The sequence below is a fragment of the Histoplasma capsulatum genome (genome assembly GCF_000150115.1).
Source record: "Histoplasma capsulatum G186AR genomic scaffold supercont2.5, whole genome shotgun sequence".
In the NCBI taxonomy this organism is placed as follows: domain Eukaryota; kingdom Fungi; phylum Ascomycota; class Eurotiomycetes; order Onygenales; family Ajellomycetaceae; genus Histoplasma; species Histoplasma capsulatum.
In genome coordinates, this window is record NW_025544805.1 from 913,276 (window position 1) to 928,906 (window position 15,631).

Genomic DNA, 15,631 nt, shown 5'->3' on the forward strand with positions numbered 1-15,631 from the left:
AATTCGGCAGAGGAGGAAAATCCGACGAGGAGGAGGACTGGGCAGCGGACTCGACGGTGAGCTGGCGAGGATCACAGAAGTCGGAGCTGGAGGGCGGGGGAGGTAGCGAGGGGGATGTTTGGTGCAGGTGTTGGGGGTGTTGGTGATGCAGGAGTAAGGAGGTGAGGACGGGCGAAGGCGAGGGCGAGAGGGAGGGACACGAGTTAGTGGCCGTGCTAACGGAAGCCAGCCTGGGGCCGACCCTGGACAGCCCAGACTGCGGCCCCTCGCGGTGGCTGGCACCGGGTGGGCCGTGGATGAACACTGCACAGCACACAGCAAGTCAGTAAAAGTCACCCATGGATTAATAGAATAGGTTTGCTGTTGACACAGATATATATATATATATATATTTGCGTGTGAACAGCAATACATATATGGTCCTTTTTTTTTTTTTGAGGTGAGGGTGTTGTTGGGTGTTGATTTTCCTCTGGGTTTTGGTGTTCGTCCCCAACAGCCAGCCAACCCAGCCCTTTAAAAAACAATGGAACTGGTAATTAATTTCTCTTTCTCGCCAGACAAGGCCCTTCTCTTCTCCCCCATCAACACAATAAAACAATGCGTAGGTCTTAACACACCTACCGCACAATTAACAAAAACAAAAATATAAAATTGGTTGGCTTACCTGGCGTCAGCGGAGGAGAAGTCGATCGGGCCCAGTCAAGATTAGCCAGTATCTCAGTCTGCACGTCACTCTGGCACCCCTCCTTCACTCCTTCAATTGTCTCCAATTGGAAAAAGCTCCCATTCACCGGCGTGTGCAGCATCCCACAGCTCGATGGCGGGCTGCTTGCAGTGCTTCCAGAGGATGACAATGGCGGCGTCGATGGGAAGCCGTAGAGATCAGATGAGCCGCCGTTGCTAAAACTGTTGTTGTTGTTGTTGCTGTTGCTGCTGCTGCTGCTGCTGCTGCTGCTGCTGCCGCCGCCGCACGATGTGTCCAGAGGAATGAGCGAAGGCGGATCCTGGTGCAGCATCATGGTAGGTTTGATGTGCTGTGGTTGCGGTGATACTGTCGGAGGAGTCATATGCATCGTCCCATTCAGCAGGCCCATGGAGTGGTTCTGGGCCGGGAGGTGGTTGTGGGCGTATGCTGCCTGTTTATCTTCCATGGGTTGTTGTTGTTGGGTGCATTGGCTGCTGTGGTTGGTGGTGGATAGGCTGGGTTGGGTAGATTGGTATGTGCCCATTTGAATGTTGCTGTTGCTGTTGCTGTTGTTGAAGCTGATGCTGATGCTGCATCTCAGAGGGATGCTGTGAAAAGTGGCCATGTTGCCCATTGAGAGTATCCGGGTCGGGATTATAATAATAAAAGGACGAAGGAGAAGGGCCGGAAACTGGAGCTGGATGCATGGTGTAGCTAGGTTCCATGGCGTTTGATGTTCTCTGGAGTCTGCAATGGTATATCTTATCAGTCTCTCTCAACAATTGGTACAAATGGCTTTTTACTGCAGTGTCGCTATCGCCCTTGATATTGACCCCGTGTAGTATACATTTCTTTTTTGCTCAACCTTCCCGCAGTCCCCCGCCAACCACGCAAGAAAACATGAGCATACAACTTACCGATCAGTTAAACAAAGTCAGAAATTGTCTCTTTCGCGATGGAACGAATATATTAAAATGAGTAAAACGGAGCGTAATTCGATCCCAGCAGGATGTTCTAGATAAGTATGTTGAGCCTGCTTCGAACGGGGGGTGAGCAGAGATCGAAGATAAGTCGAAATAGAACATGCGCGAAACGAAGTACCAAGAGCAATAAGACAGTTAAGCTGTATAGAGGAAGATGGGAGGTAGAGATTATATTAATTCAGGTGTTTGTCAAAAGGAGTGACAAGCCGATCCGCGACTTGAAGAAAAAGAGAGTGTGAGTAAGTTGCGATTATCTCGGCGATTCGAGTCAAGTATGTATGGTATGTTTTGTATCTGTCCGGTTCGCGTTGGGATTTGGTAAAGGACCGTGGAGGTGATATGATTATCGAATAGGCATAGTACAAGATTGCAAGTATTGCGGATATCAATGTTTATAGGCGTCGATAGACGTAGTAGTCTGCTGCTGCTGCTTCTACTGCTGCGGTGTGGATGACGGGGTCAAAGGAAGGACTGGGAATGTACTCGAGCAAGAAAGCAGTCAAGCCGAACACAATCAGAAAAAAATAGAAGAGTAAATATAGTAATAATAGTAATAGTAAGTATAGAAGATATAATAAAGATACGAATTAGAAAGAATAGAAGAATAGAGGAAGAAATAAAAGGGACGGACTGAATAGCCACAAACAACGAAGGAGGGAGAAGGTGCGGGATAGAATGGAGGGAGAAGCAAAAAAGAAAGAAGACAGCCAGACAGACAGACAATTAATTAGTTGATGGATTAATTAATGAACTAATTAGCAGCAGAACAATATTTAGCAGGGCCGAGCGATGGGGTGGGCGGCGGGAAAAAAAGAGCGTGAGCCAGCAGCGATTGATGACGGGCTACGGTACGGAGTCCTGCGTATGGATGGGCAATTATTGGCCTCCCCCGTCCATGCAATGGCGAAATCAGCATTGGACGGATCCCAGGCTGACCACAGAGCACACAACAGAGGGTCAGATTCAGCCTGCACCAGAGAAGAGATCAAGAGGTCCTGAGAGAGGACAGCAACTGCGGAGAGAAACCACAGACCATCCAACCACTCCACTCCACAGATCACAGACCACACACACTCTCGCTCTTGCTCCTCTCTCAACCGGCGAGCGACGGGGACCGAGACAGGGACAGACTGCGCTGAGTGGTGCATGTGGGCTGGCCACCAAGAGTGGTGAGACCAAGGTGCTGGTGCTGTGCAACTAGCCCAGCACAAGCACCCGCCCAACATAGCGGCAAACCCAAGCGCAAGTGTGCGAACCGCATCAAGGCCCGTCCTAGGTCCATCCCATCCATCCATATGATTATCGTTGTCGCCATCCAGCCTCTGAGCCCGCAGGCCAGTGCTGCACCCACTCAGCAGAGACGCTACCGAACACCCTTGTCCGGGGCGACTGGGCGGGAGGATGGCGCAGCAGCCCCAGGAACCTTTTTTTGCTGCTGACCCCATCCCATCCCTCTGCTGATCTCAGTGATCCAAAGTGCCTAAGTGGTTGATCTCTCACCTTGCAGACAAAAGCGTGAGAGTGTGGAATTCGAGCGTCGTAGTGTCAGGGCTGGGTTGCACCCAGGTTCCCTCCATTATGGTTTCTAGTACGTTTTCACTTTCACCCAAAAAGAAGAAAAATTTTTGGAGGAAGAGCAAAATCACAAAAAAAGAAAATAAAAAGCAAAATCTAAAATGGCCTATGATAGCCTAGAATGGCCCAGAAAATGAAGAAGAGACAATAATTACGAGCTACACTACGCACAACTTACCTTCTTCTTTTTTTTTTTTTTTTTGACGGCACTTTCTGAATGGATCCAAAACATCGGGTTATCTTCTTCTGGAAATGTATGCCAGGTTTCATATTTGACAAATAGTCCCTGTCCTCCTGCTACCATTCCTGTAATCACAGGGTCCTCGAGGATGAGGGAAGAGTCAGATATTCAGTCAGACAACAGCCAAGGACCGCTTGTCCTCTCGCTCCCGCCACCCCTCGAGTCAGCTCATGAGAATATTGGTCCATGCCACCCCCAGTTGTCCGGCAAACATCAATAGACGGGCCTTGCAGGCCATGATCATTGGTGGGTTTCTAAACTTTCGGCCCCGCTCTGTTACTATGCAAACCCAGAGGGGACGACGGAACAAAATGGAACCTGCGGCGGCCCCTGCCCAAGTGGCCAGCGGCCAACGCCAAGTGGGAGATTGGGAAATCCTATGTGGCACCCCAGCTTCCTCGAGGTCCCATTGACGGATTGTTTGATTGGCGCAAACTTTGGGTAATAATGCGGAGGTTGAAACGCAGGGAAGGATTGGCTACTCGAACATTCTAAACTAGCCGCTACGCAAGGATTCTAAGTTACAATCAGACCACAAAAATCCAAACCGCCAATCAGACAACGTACGATGCCGGGCCGTGGGGACTGGAATTGTGCTGCACTTCATACGGACACGCACATTCTGGGGCAATGATGAACAAAACGAAACAGCAGGGTATAGTTATACGCGTAGTTACAATATCTGCCTACATCAACAAGAGAGAGAGAGGGAGGGAGAGAGGGAGAGAGCACTGGAAAAATTTTTTTTTTGAAAAGTGACCGAATTGGAAAGAAGATTGTCGCATACCGATCATCCAACTCCATAAGCCCGCTAGACCAAATATGAGTTTAGCCCAACCAGGCGGGAAGGGAGGGAAATATCAGAAAAAGCAAAACGAACAAGGCCAAAAAGAAGTAAAAAATAAAAAAATTATACGGAAAACTCTCAAAGAGCAGTGGAAGTTCAAGAAAAATTAGTTACCCAGTACGAGTGGTCTACAATCAATGGCTAATCGATCCGTCGTTCATCTGAAAAAGATTTCATTTTATCCGATAGTTACTGGTGTCTTGTTATAATTGCTATTCGCGGTTGCCGAAATAATACCATATGCTGGACCGTTGTTATCTTGCTAGCGTGGATTTCCAGTGGAGCAAAGCGGCGTTCTCACTGGGGGGTTTACTTTTCGTAGTTCCGGATTCATTTCTATGGATAAAGATTATGAACCGGGGCACGGTCCCGCTAGGAATATTTTAGGTTAGCGGGTTCCTGAAAACCTTCTTTTTCGAACTGAATGTGCAGGATGGGATCTTTGAGATCATTCAACTTTTTGGGTTTCTGTTCCGTTTCTTGGTGCCTGAGACGGTTGACTCGGGAATCAGGATCAGCACGCAAAACTCAATGGGATTTTTTTTTCCCTGGCAAGAAAAAGCAAGAGATCAAGAACGAAGTACTACTAGAAGAAGAAGCAGAAGCAGAAGGAAGCATCGCAATGTCGGTCCGCCCTCGCCATTTTCCTAGCTCATAAATCTACCCTAAAACATTTCCCGCTCACAAAATGTATGGAATATATCTTTCTAAAAATATAAAATTTATACAAACTGTCGAACGACAGGAAAGTCAAGCAGAATATGCAGAGCGATCACTCTATCACAATCAGAGTGGCTGCATCATAGCTCTTTTTTTTTTACCTGCATGCGCGCCTCGTAACTGGACCTTGCATTTTCTTGTCTGTTCTTTTTGCTTTTTTGAGCTTTTTCCAATTCTTCTAACCTATGGCATCTTCTGTCTACACATCCAGGCTAGCTCTCCTCGTTTGATTCGAGGATGAGCAATGCACGTCTGTCTTTTTCTTTTTTGTTTCTTGTTCATGAGAACGGGAGATTTCTTTTGCTTTCGTATTCAACGTCCGATTCTCTCTTCTGATGATAATTAACTTTCAAAATCCTTCCCGTCCGCAAGGTACATGTACTACCCAGAGACCAATAGCAGCTTGTCCCTTCGCAGCGGAGGTGATGCATTGACCCGATGTGAATAGAGAATGAGTTAACGATTTATAAAATGTGTGAGCTTAGAGGGATGAATTGACTCGTCCAAATTGTTGTTCTCTTTCTGCTTCCCTTTTCTATTTTGCTGTTCATGTCTAATCAACAAAGACATTGTAGATTGAATATTGTTCACACTTTCTAAGGATTTATGCCTTCCATGATTTGTGGTGGAACGACTGCCTGAACACTATTTTTAAGAAGGGAAAAAGACAAGCAAGGGCCACTCTCACCAATAAATAAATAGAGATATCGGAATGAAACACAATTTGCATTATTGGAAAATGTTACAAATTGACAAACCAGAATCGAGATCAGAGTCACATTGTGCCGACTTTACCACCAGCAGTGCAATAAGTTCAAGTGTGAGAGGTTGTGCACCAATTCCGACTTTCCAGGTAGGTTTATACATGTATATTAATTGAAGGTTTTAAGATCTCAATCCTGGTTAATTCAACGTGAGCCATTTCTCAGACCGTCTTCATTTCAATATCCTGGCTATGGAAGGAAAGTCGAATCTTCTACCTTTCGCTCTTCTTCCTATTGCCAGTCAGATTTGCAACCTCATACCATGCTCCTCATATATTTCTTCTGACTTAGCCCTACCAGGAACAATCCATACGTAGCGCGTATCTCAAGGCCATTAAGGCCAGCCAGAGAACTGATGGCACACCTCCTGGTATTATAAATCGTGCACATGGAACATTCAATTACATTGCAAGATCTTGGGACTTCTCTCTCCGGTATATCTATCCCTATCCCACCTATGCCCCCGCCGGTTATTATACACACACACACACATATATATATATATATACACTGTCACCATTATTAGGCCCATCACCAATTGCTATTTTTCTGACTATTCTGTTTCACGAGTGCGAGGACACCCGGATCTCACCACGTAGATATCTCATAGGCAACATGCGTAGTGCAACATACATACTGCCGTCTCCCTATGAAGTTTGTCCTCCCGCCGTATCCTTTTATCTTCTATAGGTTGAGCTTTGTTGCACGCGTGGGTGGATGCTATAAACATGTCAGATTTGCACCCTGGAAGAGATAACCAATCGATAAGAACATCTATGCCGTCATCGTAACTTTCTTTTGAAATACCCACGCACATGATATATCACATTTTTCAGAATAGTAGCCATGGAGTGTACATACAATTGCATGTTGGAAGGATGCACCGCTGGCTACCTACATACATGACTGCACAGCTTTCGCACTCGATACCTCCATTTCTTACTTCTCTACCATATCTACTAGAATGAATGGCAAGGAAACATAGAAAAGAAGAAAATAAAAAGATCGACAGGAACCATTTCCAGTTCATCGGGAATCAAAGCTTCGAAACATGGCGCCTCTTTTTTTTTTTCCCTCTTTCTCTCTCCCTCTCTGTCTCTCTTTATTTTGGGGGCATCACGTACCAATGAGCCTCTACTGTGATCCATGGTTTTTCTCTTCACTCAGCAGTGACAAAGAACCAAACTCAAGAAGGTGGTTGAATGCACTTCTTGAAGCCGCATCCAATGGAATAATTTCCTTGGAAAAGAAGCATGCATGGTCCATGGGTGATTGATGTGTGATAACATGGATTTTGTTTGGGCCAAAAGTGCTGGTTGTTCTCATTACAATCTGTAATTATCCCACGCTGGAAATATTTTTCTGACGGCTCTGGGAAAAATGAAAAAGGTGTATTGAAAACAAGCAGACAGAATTGTTCCATTATCTAGATATTGTAGATTAAATTAAATAAAGCAGTCAAAATGTAGAAAATGGACGAAAGAGGAAGGGAACATATGGGAGGTCCATATTAGAATTCAACAATAGTCGATTCCAACTGGCTTGCCTGTGGTTTTACGACCCATTTCCACAGTTATGATATAAATGATCGCCCACCAACCTATCTCAGGGATTTTGTGCGGATCGGGTAGAAAAAGTCTGGGCAAGCAAAAGATTCTGATATTATTGAGTACTTTGCAAGCTGACTGTAGTTGTAATAAAATTGAATTTACCCAGGTAATCAGGGCCCATATATTGCACTGACAAGAAACACGTATATCCTTTGAATCGCTTATTCTCACCACTCCATGCACCAAAGCCACCATTTTCCTCAGTCAGTTTCCTCTCTAGGAGAATGGATTGATCAGAAACCAAACTAAAAGCCCATGTTAAATCCAGACACACACATGGGACCTCAGGCAATGACAGGTTTGCTGTATGTATCCCGTCGCGCGCTGGAGTGTCTGGCTGCCCGTCCCGATATGAAGGACAAAGGCGGGAAAGCGGAAAAACGGTTGTGCAACGCCCCAGTCATTTTCGGCCCTGACCTAGATGGGTCCCAGATGAGAGAAAGAAAACTGCCCCTCATATATGCGGGATATGTGTTTAAGTGCAAGTTTCAAGCCTGGAGGGGCAGAGCGAGTGCATTTCGGCTGGCCTATTCTGTGTGCCAATGTCCCACTGCATTCCTTGCCCTGCTTGATACATAGATTCTCGCATTGATCAAAGGGATAACAAAACGTTTCGCAGCCCTTGCAGCCGAGTTTTCGGGTATATGAGGTTGGACAAAAGATCTCGATCATTTTTTGCTTTCGCATTCGCCTTATCTCTCCAGCATACCTATTGTTGACGAAAATATGCTGCATCATCGACATCATCGAATGGCGAGAGATGGATGTATTGTACAGGTGGGATAGTGTACGGCTAGCCTATGCATAAATGTACACTCTCGATCGCTGTTTCATCCCTGTGCTTTCATGCAAGGGGACGATGTAGGAATGTGATAAGTGCAGAGAGAGGTATCTCTTTTCGCAAAATTGAATGGGATTGCAATGAGAGATGTCTTCCGTTAGAGCCAAGTATCATTTCAAAAACCCGGCCGTAGCCTACATGATCAAGGGGCTAGATGTTCGAGGAGCACAGTCTCGCACAAGCACACCGCCAAAACTAATCCTGCCTGTTTTCGGGCATATGCATTGGTCGAAGATTTTCCAAACGTCCTCGCTTCTCCTCATTGCATGCAGATAATGAGAGGAATCAAGATATTTTATTCATCAAGCTCTGATGATTTCCAACTCTAACAAAGGAGGCTGTCCATGTGGCTGTCAGTTCATCGCTCAAATGGTTCAACGATGATGACAGATGATAAGTGAGAGTGTGTCTGCATTATTTGTCCCATTGAACGAAGATGGAAAAGTTTCATCTTCATGCCAACATGTATTTGTTGATGGCCTTGCTCTCTGAAGTTATCCCTGCCATTTTGCCGAACCAGGGCTCCTTCTCTTTGCACCAACAACCAAAATGCCTTGGGGAAATGGTTGGCGTTGACTGGTAGGCCAAGTCGCAATCCATGCCCGCGCTACTGCACGTCGACATCTGGGGAATTTTGGCGAATGCCTTGGCCCTCAGATCCACTTTTCAGCACCAAGCCGTTCGCCTTCCCTAGTTGTGCCGAAGGAGTTCAGCCGTCCCAGCGAACATGAAACATACCAGCATGGAGGAACAGTCCGTTGTCATTTTCTTTTCCATGTCGCCTGGCTCCCATCTATTGGCTCAAAACTTGACTTATTCCATCAGGCCAGTCGGCGTTTTTGAGTTCATTCATGTCTTCCGACTAGTGGAAAACACTGGAGCGAAAGTGGCATCGTGCATACAGCATTTGCCGATCGCTTGGGCGTATGTTGAAGAAGCCGAGCTCAGATAATTCCTCCGCACAGTTGCTTTTCCCTTCCTTTTGCTGCGGAAGCAAGGATTTTTTCTGCTGGACTTTTTTTTTGGCCCCCTCAGCATCCACCCACCACCCATGTGGGAATAATCTCCGTATTCCCTTCCTGCAAATTGCAGGAGCATGAACTTGTTTATTTTTATCAGGATTTAATTTCTATCCGAATCCTCACTCCTTGGAAAGTGGGAGAATTAAACGATCCGGGGAAGGTCGGTGTTAGTGAGCATGTCCATTCGAATATTCTTGATAAAGTTCAACAGTCTTTTTTTAGTTCACTGTTCGCCGTTAATTATCTCACCTTTTTGGGTTGGGTATCTGACTATCATTAAGCTTTTTGACAAGTGAATAGTCAAATCTGTGGAAAGTTTCATTCAATTGCACAAAATGGACTTCGTCCACGGCATTGTGCATGTAAATCTGCGAGGCACAGCCGACTACCATTGGACCGTCAACAATATTTTCGGCAGATTGAAACACACAACTTTTGAGGAAATAACCAAGACCCTATGTGCATCGAAGGAACATTACCGGTTGAGGGAATTGCATGTCTCTCATATCCAATAGAAGAGAATACAACACAATGCCCAGTTGGTAGGCAATTAGTTCTGCATGTACCGAATATTTTAGTTTTCTTTCTAGTGCTGTGGCTCCAGGCGCAGTTTTTGAAGGACAGGTCTTGGTTTGGATTGAAGATAGGCACTGACTGGCAACACTGGATGATGGGCCATTGCTAAAAGAAGGCGATGAGCGAGGCCGGGCGAAAAGGGCCAATATTAGCCTCGTTTCTTCTGACGGGTTCTTTGAGAGTTGTCCTTTCGAAAGAAATTAGAATATGTGGGAAATAGCCATGTCCCCACGATCACCAAAAAACACCGCGTTTGCTGCCCACGAGAGAGTCCTAGACCATATTGGACAAGCGATGACTCTCCACAAGAATGGGCGCTCAGTCGGCCCATCCAAAGAGACTCCAGCCTATCTCATTAGCCTCCACTGTAATGAACACGGGCCCACATTTTTGCTGTTCATATCTCGATTGTGGAATTATGTTCCCCGCAAACGCCTCAAAGGGATCCATCAACGATAGTTCATCACCCCTCATCTCCGGCCCAAGATATTTGGCTTACATGGACGTGAGATAACAGGAACGATGACAACGAGGCCGTTTTGAGATATTCCCAATTGCAGTTCTCCAGAACAGAGGGTTCGATTCCCTCCATCGTTCAATATAAAAAGCTTGCGAACAAATCGAGTGAATATTTTAAACGGCTCCAAAGAGCTTCGTTTGATTTCCTTCCTTCATGCTGTTCAAGGAGCCACATCGACAGTAGTCCCAGAGCCGTGATTCACGATTCCTGAATAATGCCCTGTTGTTAACCCCATAATATTATCCCTTCCATAAAAGTGAAGATTAAGGGGTTTCCCATAAAAATAACTGACCATTGAACTTCGTAGCTTTGTTGCCTAGTTTGGAGGTACAGTACAACTAGTTAGCCCTCTGTAGGTTTCCTCGCCTCTTCAATTATCGCTTTTCTTCTCAGCTCCCCCAACTGGACAGGGCGAATGATTCTGTCCTCATCTTCCCGGTGCAACGTCGCAAACCAACATGCACACTTGCTGAAATTATTTCCCTCGTGCTGCTGTAGCTACCGCATGATGTAGCAGATTCTGCTTGATCCGCTCACAAACCATTGGGTATTGAGTGCTATGCCGCAAGATTAGCTTACAGCCAGCTTTTGCAAGGGAGCGAACAGATTCCCTTTGTGTCAACTCATCTCTCTCTCTCCCTCCCTCCCCCAATTATTTACAATTTCGTAAGCTTTCTTTTTTAACCGACAAGGGTGAGCTTGCCCATGACGAATGACACGGTCTTCAGCCGGATAAACATTCTTTATTCAAAATCCAGTAAATTTTCTGGATGATAGCCCTAGGAAACGGTTCCAGTTTCCCAGGCAGAAGGGGTGAGGTGCCGCCCCTGGGGTTGATGTGGATCCATCGAACAAAGCGCGTAAGTTTTGGACTGGTTTCATATTGAGTGTAGAAGCTGCTCTTGAGAAACATTCCATCGTAATGTGCTGTAAAATGTGTGCTTGGGATCGAAGGGTAGAAATGACCAGTATCTTTCAAAAATTCGTCGAAGCAATTCAAAGCAATGGAGAAGGATAGATATCCTTTGAGAGTAACGAAGAGCAATGAGTTATGCGATGGATGTTGCGGTCCTTTTAAGGCAGCGCCGTTGTTCCATTCTCCACTTCATGATGCAACAATGGGAATCATCTCACTGCAATTGAGAGGTTCCCAGGGTGTAGAGAGGAGGGTAATCCAGAAACTGCAGTGAGGGACTCAATTTCTCTCGAAATTTGCTACTTGCCAAGAGATTAAAACAGATATTCAGCAGGTCTGATTTCGGGTGACTCTTTATAGCACCCACCCGAAAATAGCAAATATTTAATAATCAATATATGATCTAAACAGGGAAATACAAACGACTACCTGCACTGTTCCCACGGCTTCTCCATATTTGGTCCAACAGACGCCATAGAAGTCCTTGGAAACGAATCGGATATGGTGATCAATGCGGCGGAGCTCCACCCAGAACCCAAGTTGTTTTTCCCAAAGAAGGGATTTTTCTTCTCCTAGTAACTTTTTGGACATTTCCCCTTTGGGAGTGAAGCGTGGAAACTCTTCTGATCAACAATGAAAGCGTTTTCCACGCAAAAAAAAAAAAAAAAAAAAAAAAAAGAAAGAAAGAAAAAAAAAAGAAAAAAAAAAGATAGACAGAGTCTCAAGTTTTGCAGATTATTCTCCCCTGTCAGATAGAAAACATCACCAGGATATAGGCATCCACTGTCACCTCCAGACGCGAGCAAGATACGACACCACCTATCCAAGGAGGCCATCATGTTAACGAGGTATGGACGTATGGGTGTAAGTAAACTGTCTGCACAACTCAATGGCAGGAGAAATATGTAGGTGTCATGAGTTGTCAAAGAGTGTAGAGAGAGCATCACATTCTATTCTTGAACAACCCTACTTGCTGGCAGTCCATGAATGGTGGTTTCATACTGCCATCTGGGAGTTCCGGGCAATATGGAGTTGTTTTCGTTGCCAAAGCAACTACACCATCCCTAGAAGACATAGTACACAGTGACAAGGCCTCGAGGGTGAGGAAGCAAAGTGTTTGTCGACAAGAGAGACCCTGTCTGGTAAAATATATCTTAGGTTTGCAACCAACCCCGGGGGGAGAAAGGCTCACAATCCAATCGGTGGCCAGCTAGAAGAACACTCAATGTTGCATGACCCGGAGTCATGGCAACAGCATCCCTTCTGGCTGCTGATAGTGGATCCTACTATCCGTGATTTGTGTATTTCTAAGGAAGAGAATAGTAGAAAATCGGGGGAATCATAGGAACTAAAGATGGATTTTCCTACGCACGCTTCGCAAAAAGACCAGCTGCACACGCTCAACTTTATTCAGGATTTCAACATGGCCAAATGTGGTTCCATCCAGTTCTTGTGGTTCCTCACCTCTAGATGGTTGAGAAGTAGAGGGAACAACTACTATCAACCAAATACGGCCAGACATCCAGGCAGGAGGTAGGTCCGTCAGAAGACGACCTATCCAGGACCCTGGTTGTTGTTCTCATGCGTTAGTTAGGGTCAAAAGTATGATTTGAGCCCTCAATGGCTTCAGCGTGAATATTTGGTTATCAAACCAGATGTAAAATGATACACAGAAACTTTCTGAATTAAAATTTAAAGTCAAGGGAACAAAATAGTATTCTGATGGTTCGAAACCGAAGAAACAGAGATAGGAAAGTAGAGGGAAAAAAATATCGATCCGATCGAGTTGGTTGGAATAAAACCAAATCAGGCCTCAGAGTGTTGTCAGTCGATATCAAGCTCTCAAAAGAGAGCAATTCATCCTCTTCCTATATATGTATTGAGATACACGACCATGGCCGCATATCACTCATCATTGACCACCGTAGTGGGAAAAAAAGAATGAGAAAGGAAGAGAAAAAAAAAGGGAGCTAAAATAGTTGTGGAATTTTCCTTCCTTTCGCTTGAACGCAGCTACGTCATGGGCTTGGTTGAGGTGCATAGATGATTTTATGAAACTCCTCTTTCCCAACCAAGGGGAAAGAAACATGTCGAAACTATTGAAAGAGCGAAAGAGGCGATATCGAGAACCTGAGGGTGCACATGGATTCACTGGCCTTGTGTATTTGTCGACATCGACTTGATATTTATTTTACTTGTATTTTATGAGAACTCGCTAAAAAGTAGTCTCTCGGAAAAACTGCATCCCGGGCTCCGATATAAAAATTCCTTCCCTGCCACTCTTTTGTTGTCCTTCTTTTTTCTTCTTTTCTCTCTTCGTGCGGCGACGCAGCCTTTAACCCGTGTTGCCTAGACATCAAAAAGCCGTCGGGCTTTTTATTCGTGATGTTTGATTGAGTCAAAAAATCCTTAGGTGTCGGCTGCGTCACAGAATAATGAAAATTGCACTTCGGTTCTTACTTTACTGGCTGTTTTGTATTCTCTTTCTCATTGAGGGAATGGCCATTTGGTTTGGGATCGAACAAATCTTTCTGTTTTTAAAAGTCTGCTTTCCCGTAGTCATACTGTGCCGGAATCTCCTGTGATGCAGCGTTTGGAAGAGTGAAAGCCAAACCTCAAGGCATGCTTTACCAGAGCCGTTTACACAAGTAGTGGTATTTGAGAGCATGATTGATGATGATTCGTAGAAGGAAAGTAGCCTTTGGAATGAATAATCCGATTCGTGTCTCATTTCCATTCCCGCAAGGCTTTTCGAAGATAAAACATAAATGCTCGATGAACAATTATTTTGATACAGGACGAAGTAAACCCGATATCTTTCACGACATCCATCTTGCTTGTATATAAACCACAAACGCATTTCTCCAGTTTACTCTCCCGGTTCATCCCCAATTTTTTCCAGCTTGCCCAGCTCCCTCTTCTCCCCAGCTTCACCAAATAGCCTCAGCCTATCCACTCGGATCCTCTCACGATCCCCATCTCCGTCTACGAAGTATACCACAAGCGACATTATGCGTTGGAACTTGACAAATCGCAGCTCGACAGTTGCCGTTTTCGTCTCCTCATCCCAATCTTGTGGCAACAACTCTATCTCTTGTGTCGGACTGTCTTCATCGGCGTCTTCAAAGCCAATGATATGCGCACGATTTGCATACAACTTCAAAGTCTTGGGCCGCATTGGCACGTCATCATCACTTTCGCGAGGTGCGAGAGAAGTTATCTGTAATGAATGAAGCTTAATAGACGACTGGAAGGGCAAAAATAGCATCAGCTGTTCGTCCGTATCACTCTCCACCCAGTCCGGTGTAGCGGAGGCCTTATCTTTGCCATTCCCACTACTCTCGGCACTAGAGAAACCAGAGGGCTTTTCTGCTGCGAATAGCGATCTTGCGGATCCGACCTGGTTGTCGTAGTTGAGAAGATCTATGCCTTTGATTTCAACCTCGCCAGAGACATCTGAATAACCCTTCGGAACACTTCCACCTAACCAACGTGAGCCGTTGCCGCTAGCCTCGCCTGCAGTACCAGCTGAGCCGTCACCGTTAGATCCAACACTCCTGGCGAATTCTTGGATTTTGGATGTGAGTAGTTGCGCGTTTGCGCCGCGGATTGAATGGGCGACGGCGCCATTATTGAAGATTAGGAACGTGGGCATGCTAGAAAGCAATCGTGGATATGCAAGTTAGCTGTCAATCTCTTGCGATCAGAGTCGTTGGTAATGAGGAAGGCAAGTGAAGGTGGTGAAGTAGGCAGCGTGCAAGAGCCAACACAAGATGCAAGAGCCAACACAAGAGAACAGCGATAGATAGATGAAAGGACAGAAGGAAGTCGCCATTGTTGCAACTTACGCACTAACTCCATAGGAGGCTGCTAATTCCTGATTCGAGTCGACATCGACCTTAGCAAAGGATATCTTCGTCGGGCTGGAAAACTTGTTTGCCAGTGACTCGAAAATTGGTGCAATCACTTTGCATGGTCCGCACCAGTCTGCATAGACTGTCGATGAAATAGAAAAGGCCAATGTTAGTACTGTGATACAAATTGATTTTCCCATCTGTGCTCGACTGGTGCTATAGCAATCCAGAAGCGCTGACGGCTTGTGGGGGAGCACAGTTAAGGGAGGGGTATGGAGGGGTTGTGATTGGAGCGCGTATAACCTACAATCTACCACGACAATGGAGGACGACGAGAGAAGTTCCGCTAATTGGGTTTGCGATGATATGTGAACGATCTTCGGCATTTTGGGCGATGGGGAATGGGAGTTGATGGGTTAGGAGATCGAGTAGTGATGAGTTTTGTACTTGTAGATGAGAGGATGAAGTTGTTCGAAG

The 15,631-nt window shown here is 45.6% G+C and overlaps 5 protein-coding genes across 5 annotated transcripts; 3 read left to right on the forward strand and 2 right to left on the reverse strand.

Moving 5' to 3' along the window:
• Positions 1–581: 581 nt before the first annotated feature.
• On the reverse strand, positions 582–1,310 carry HCBG_04258 (uncharacterized protein; the record flags this gene model as incomplete). The annotated part of the gene is made up of 2 exons (XM_045431307.1): positions 582–607; positions 665–1,310. The coding sequence occupies 2 exons, from the start codon at positions 1,308–1,310 to the stop codon at positions 582–584; spliced, it is 672 nt and encodes a 223-aa protein (XP_045287860.1).
• A 1,147-nt stretch (positions 1,311–2,457) lies between these two features.
• Positions 2,458–2,869, forward strand: HCBG_04259 (uncharacterized protein; the record flags this gene model as incomplete). The annotated part of the gene is made up of 2 exons (XM_045431308.1): positions 2,458–2,530; positions 2,622–2,869. The coding sequence occupies 2 exons, from the start codon at positions 2,458–2,460 to the stop codon at positions 2,867–2,869; spliced, it is 321 nt and encodes a 106-aa protein (XP_045287861.1).
• Positions 2,870–7,701: 4,832 nt separating this feature from the next.
• Positions 7,702–8,004, forward strand: HCBG_04260 (uncharacterized protein; the record flags this gene model as incomplete). Its single annotated transcript, XM_045431309.1, has 1 exon — positions 7,702–8,004. The coding sequence occupies one exon, from the start codon at positions 7,702–7,704 to the stop codon at positions 8,002–8,004; it is 303 nt and encodes a 100-aa protein (XP_045287862.1).
• A 3,498-nt stretch (positions 8,005–11,502) lies between these two features.
• HCBG_04261 (uncharacterized protein) lies at positions 11,503–12,890 on the forward strand (the record flags this gene model as incomplete). The annotated part of the gene is made up of 5 exons (XM_045431310.1): positions 11,503–11,553; positions 11,712–11,839; positions 12,077–12,164; positions 12,281–12,400; positions 12,819–12,890. The coding sequence occupies 5 exons, from the start codon at positions 11,503–11,505 to the stop codon at positions 12,888–12,890; spliced, it is 459 nt and encodes a 152-aa protein (XP_045287863.1).
• A 1,279-nt stretch (positions 12,891–14,169) lies between these two features.
• HCBG_04262 (thioredoxin) lies at positions 14,170–15,584 on the reverse strand (the record flags this gene model as incomplete). Its single annotated transcript, XM_045431311.1, has 3 exons — positions 14,170–14,956; positions 15,149–15,296; positions 15,462–15,584. 3 exons carry the CDS (start codon positions 15,538–15,540, stop codon positions 14,170–14,172), a joined length of 1,014 nt encoding a protein of 337 aa, XP_045287864.1.
• Between the last annotated feature and the right edge of the window lie 47 nt (positions 15,585–15,631).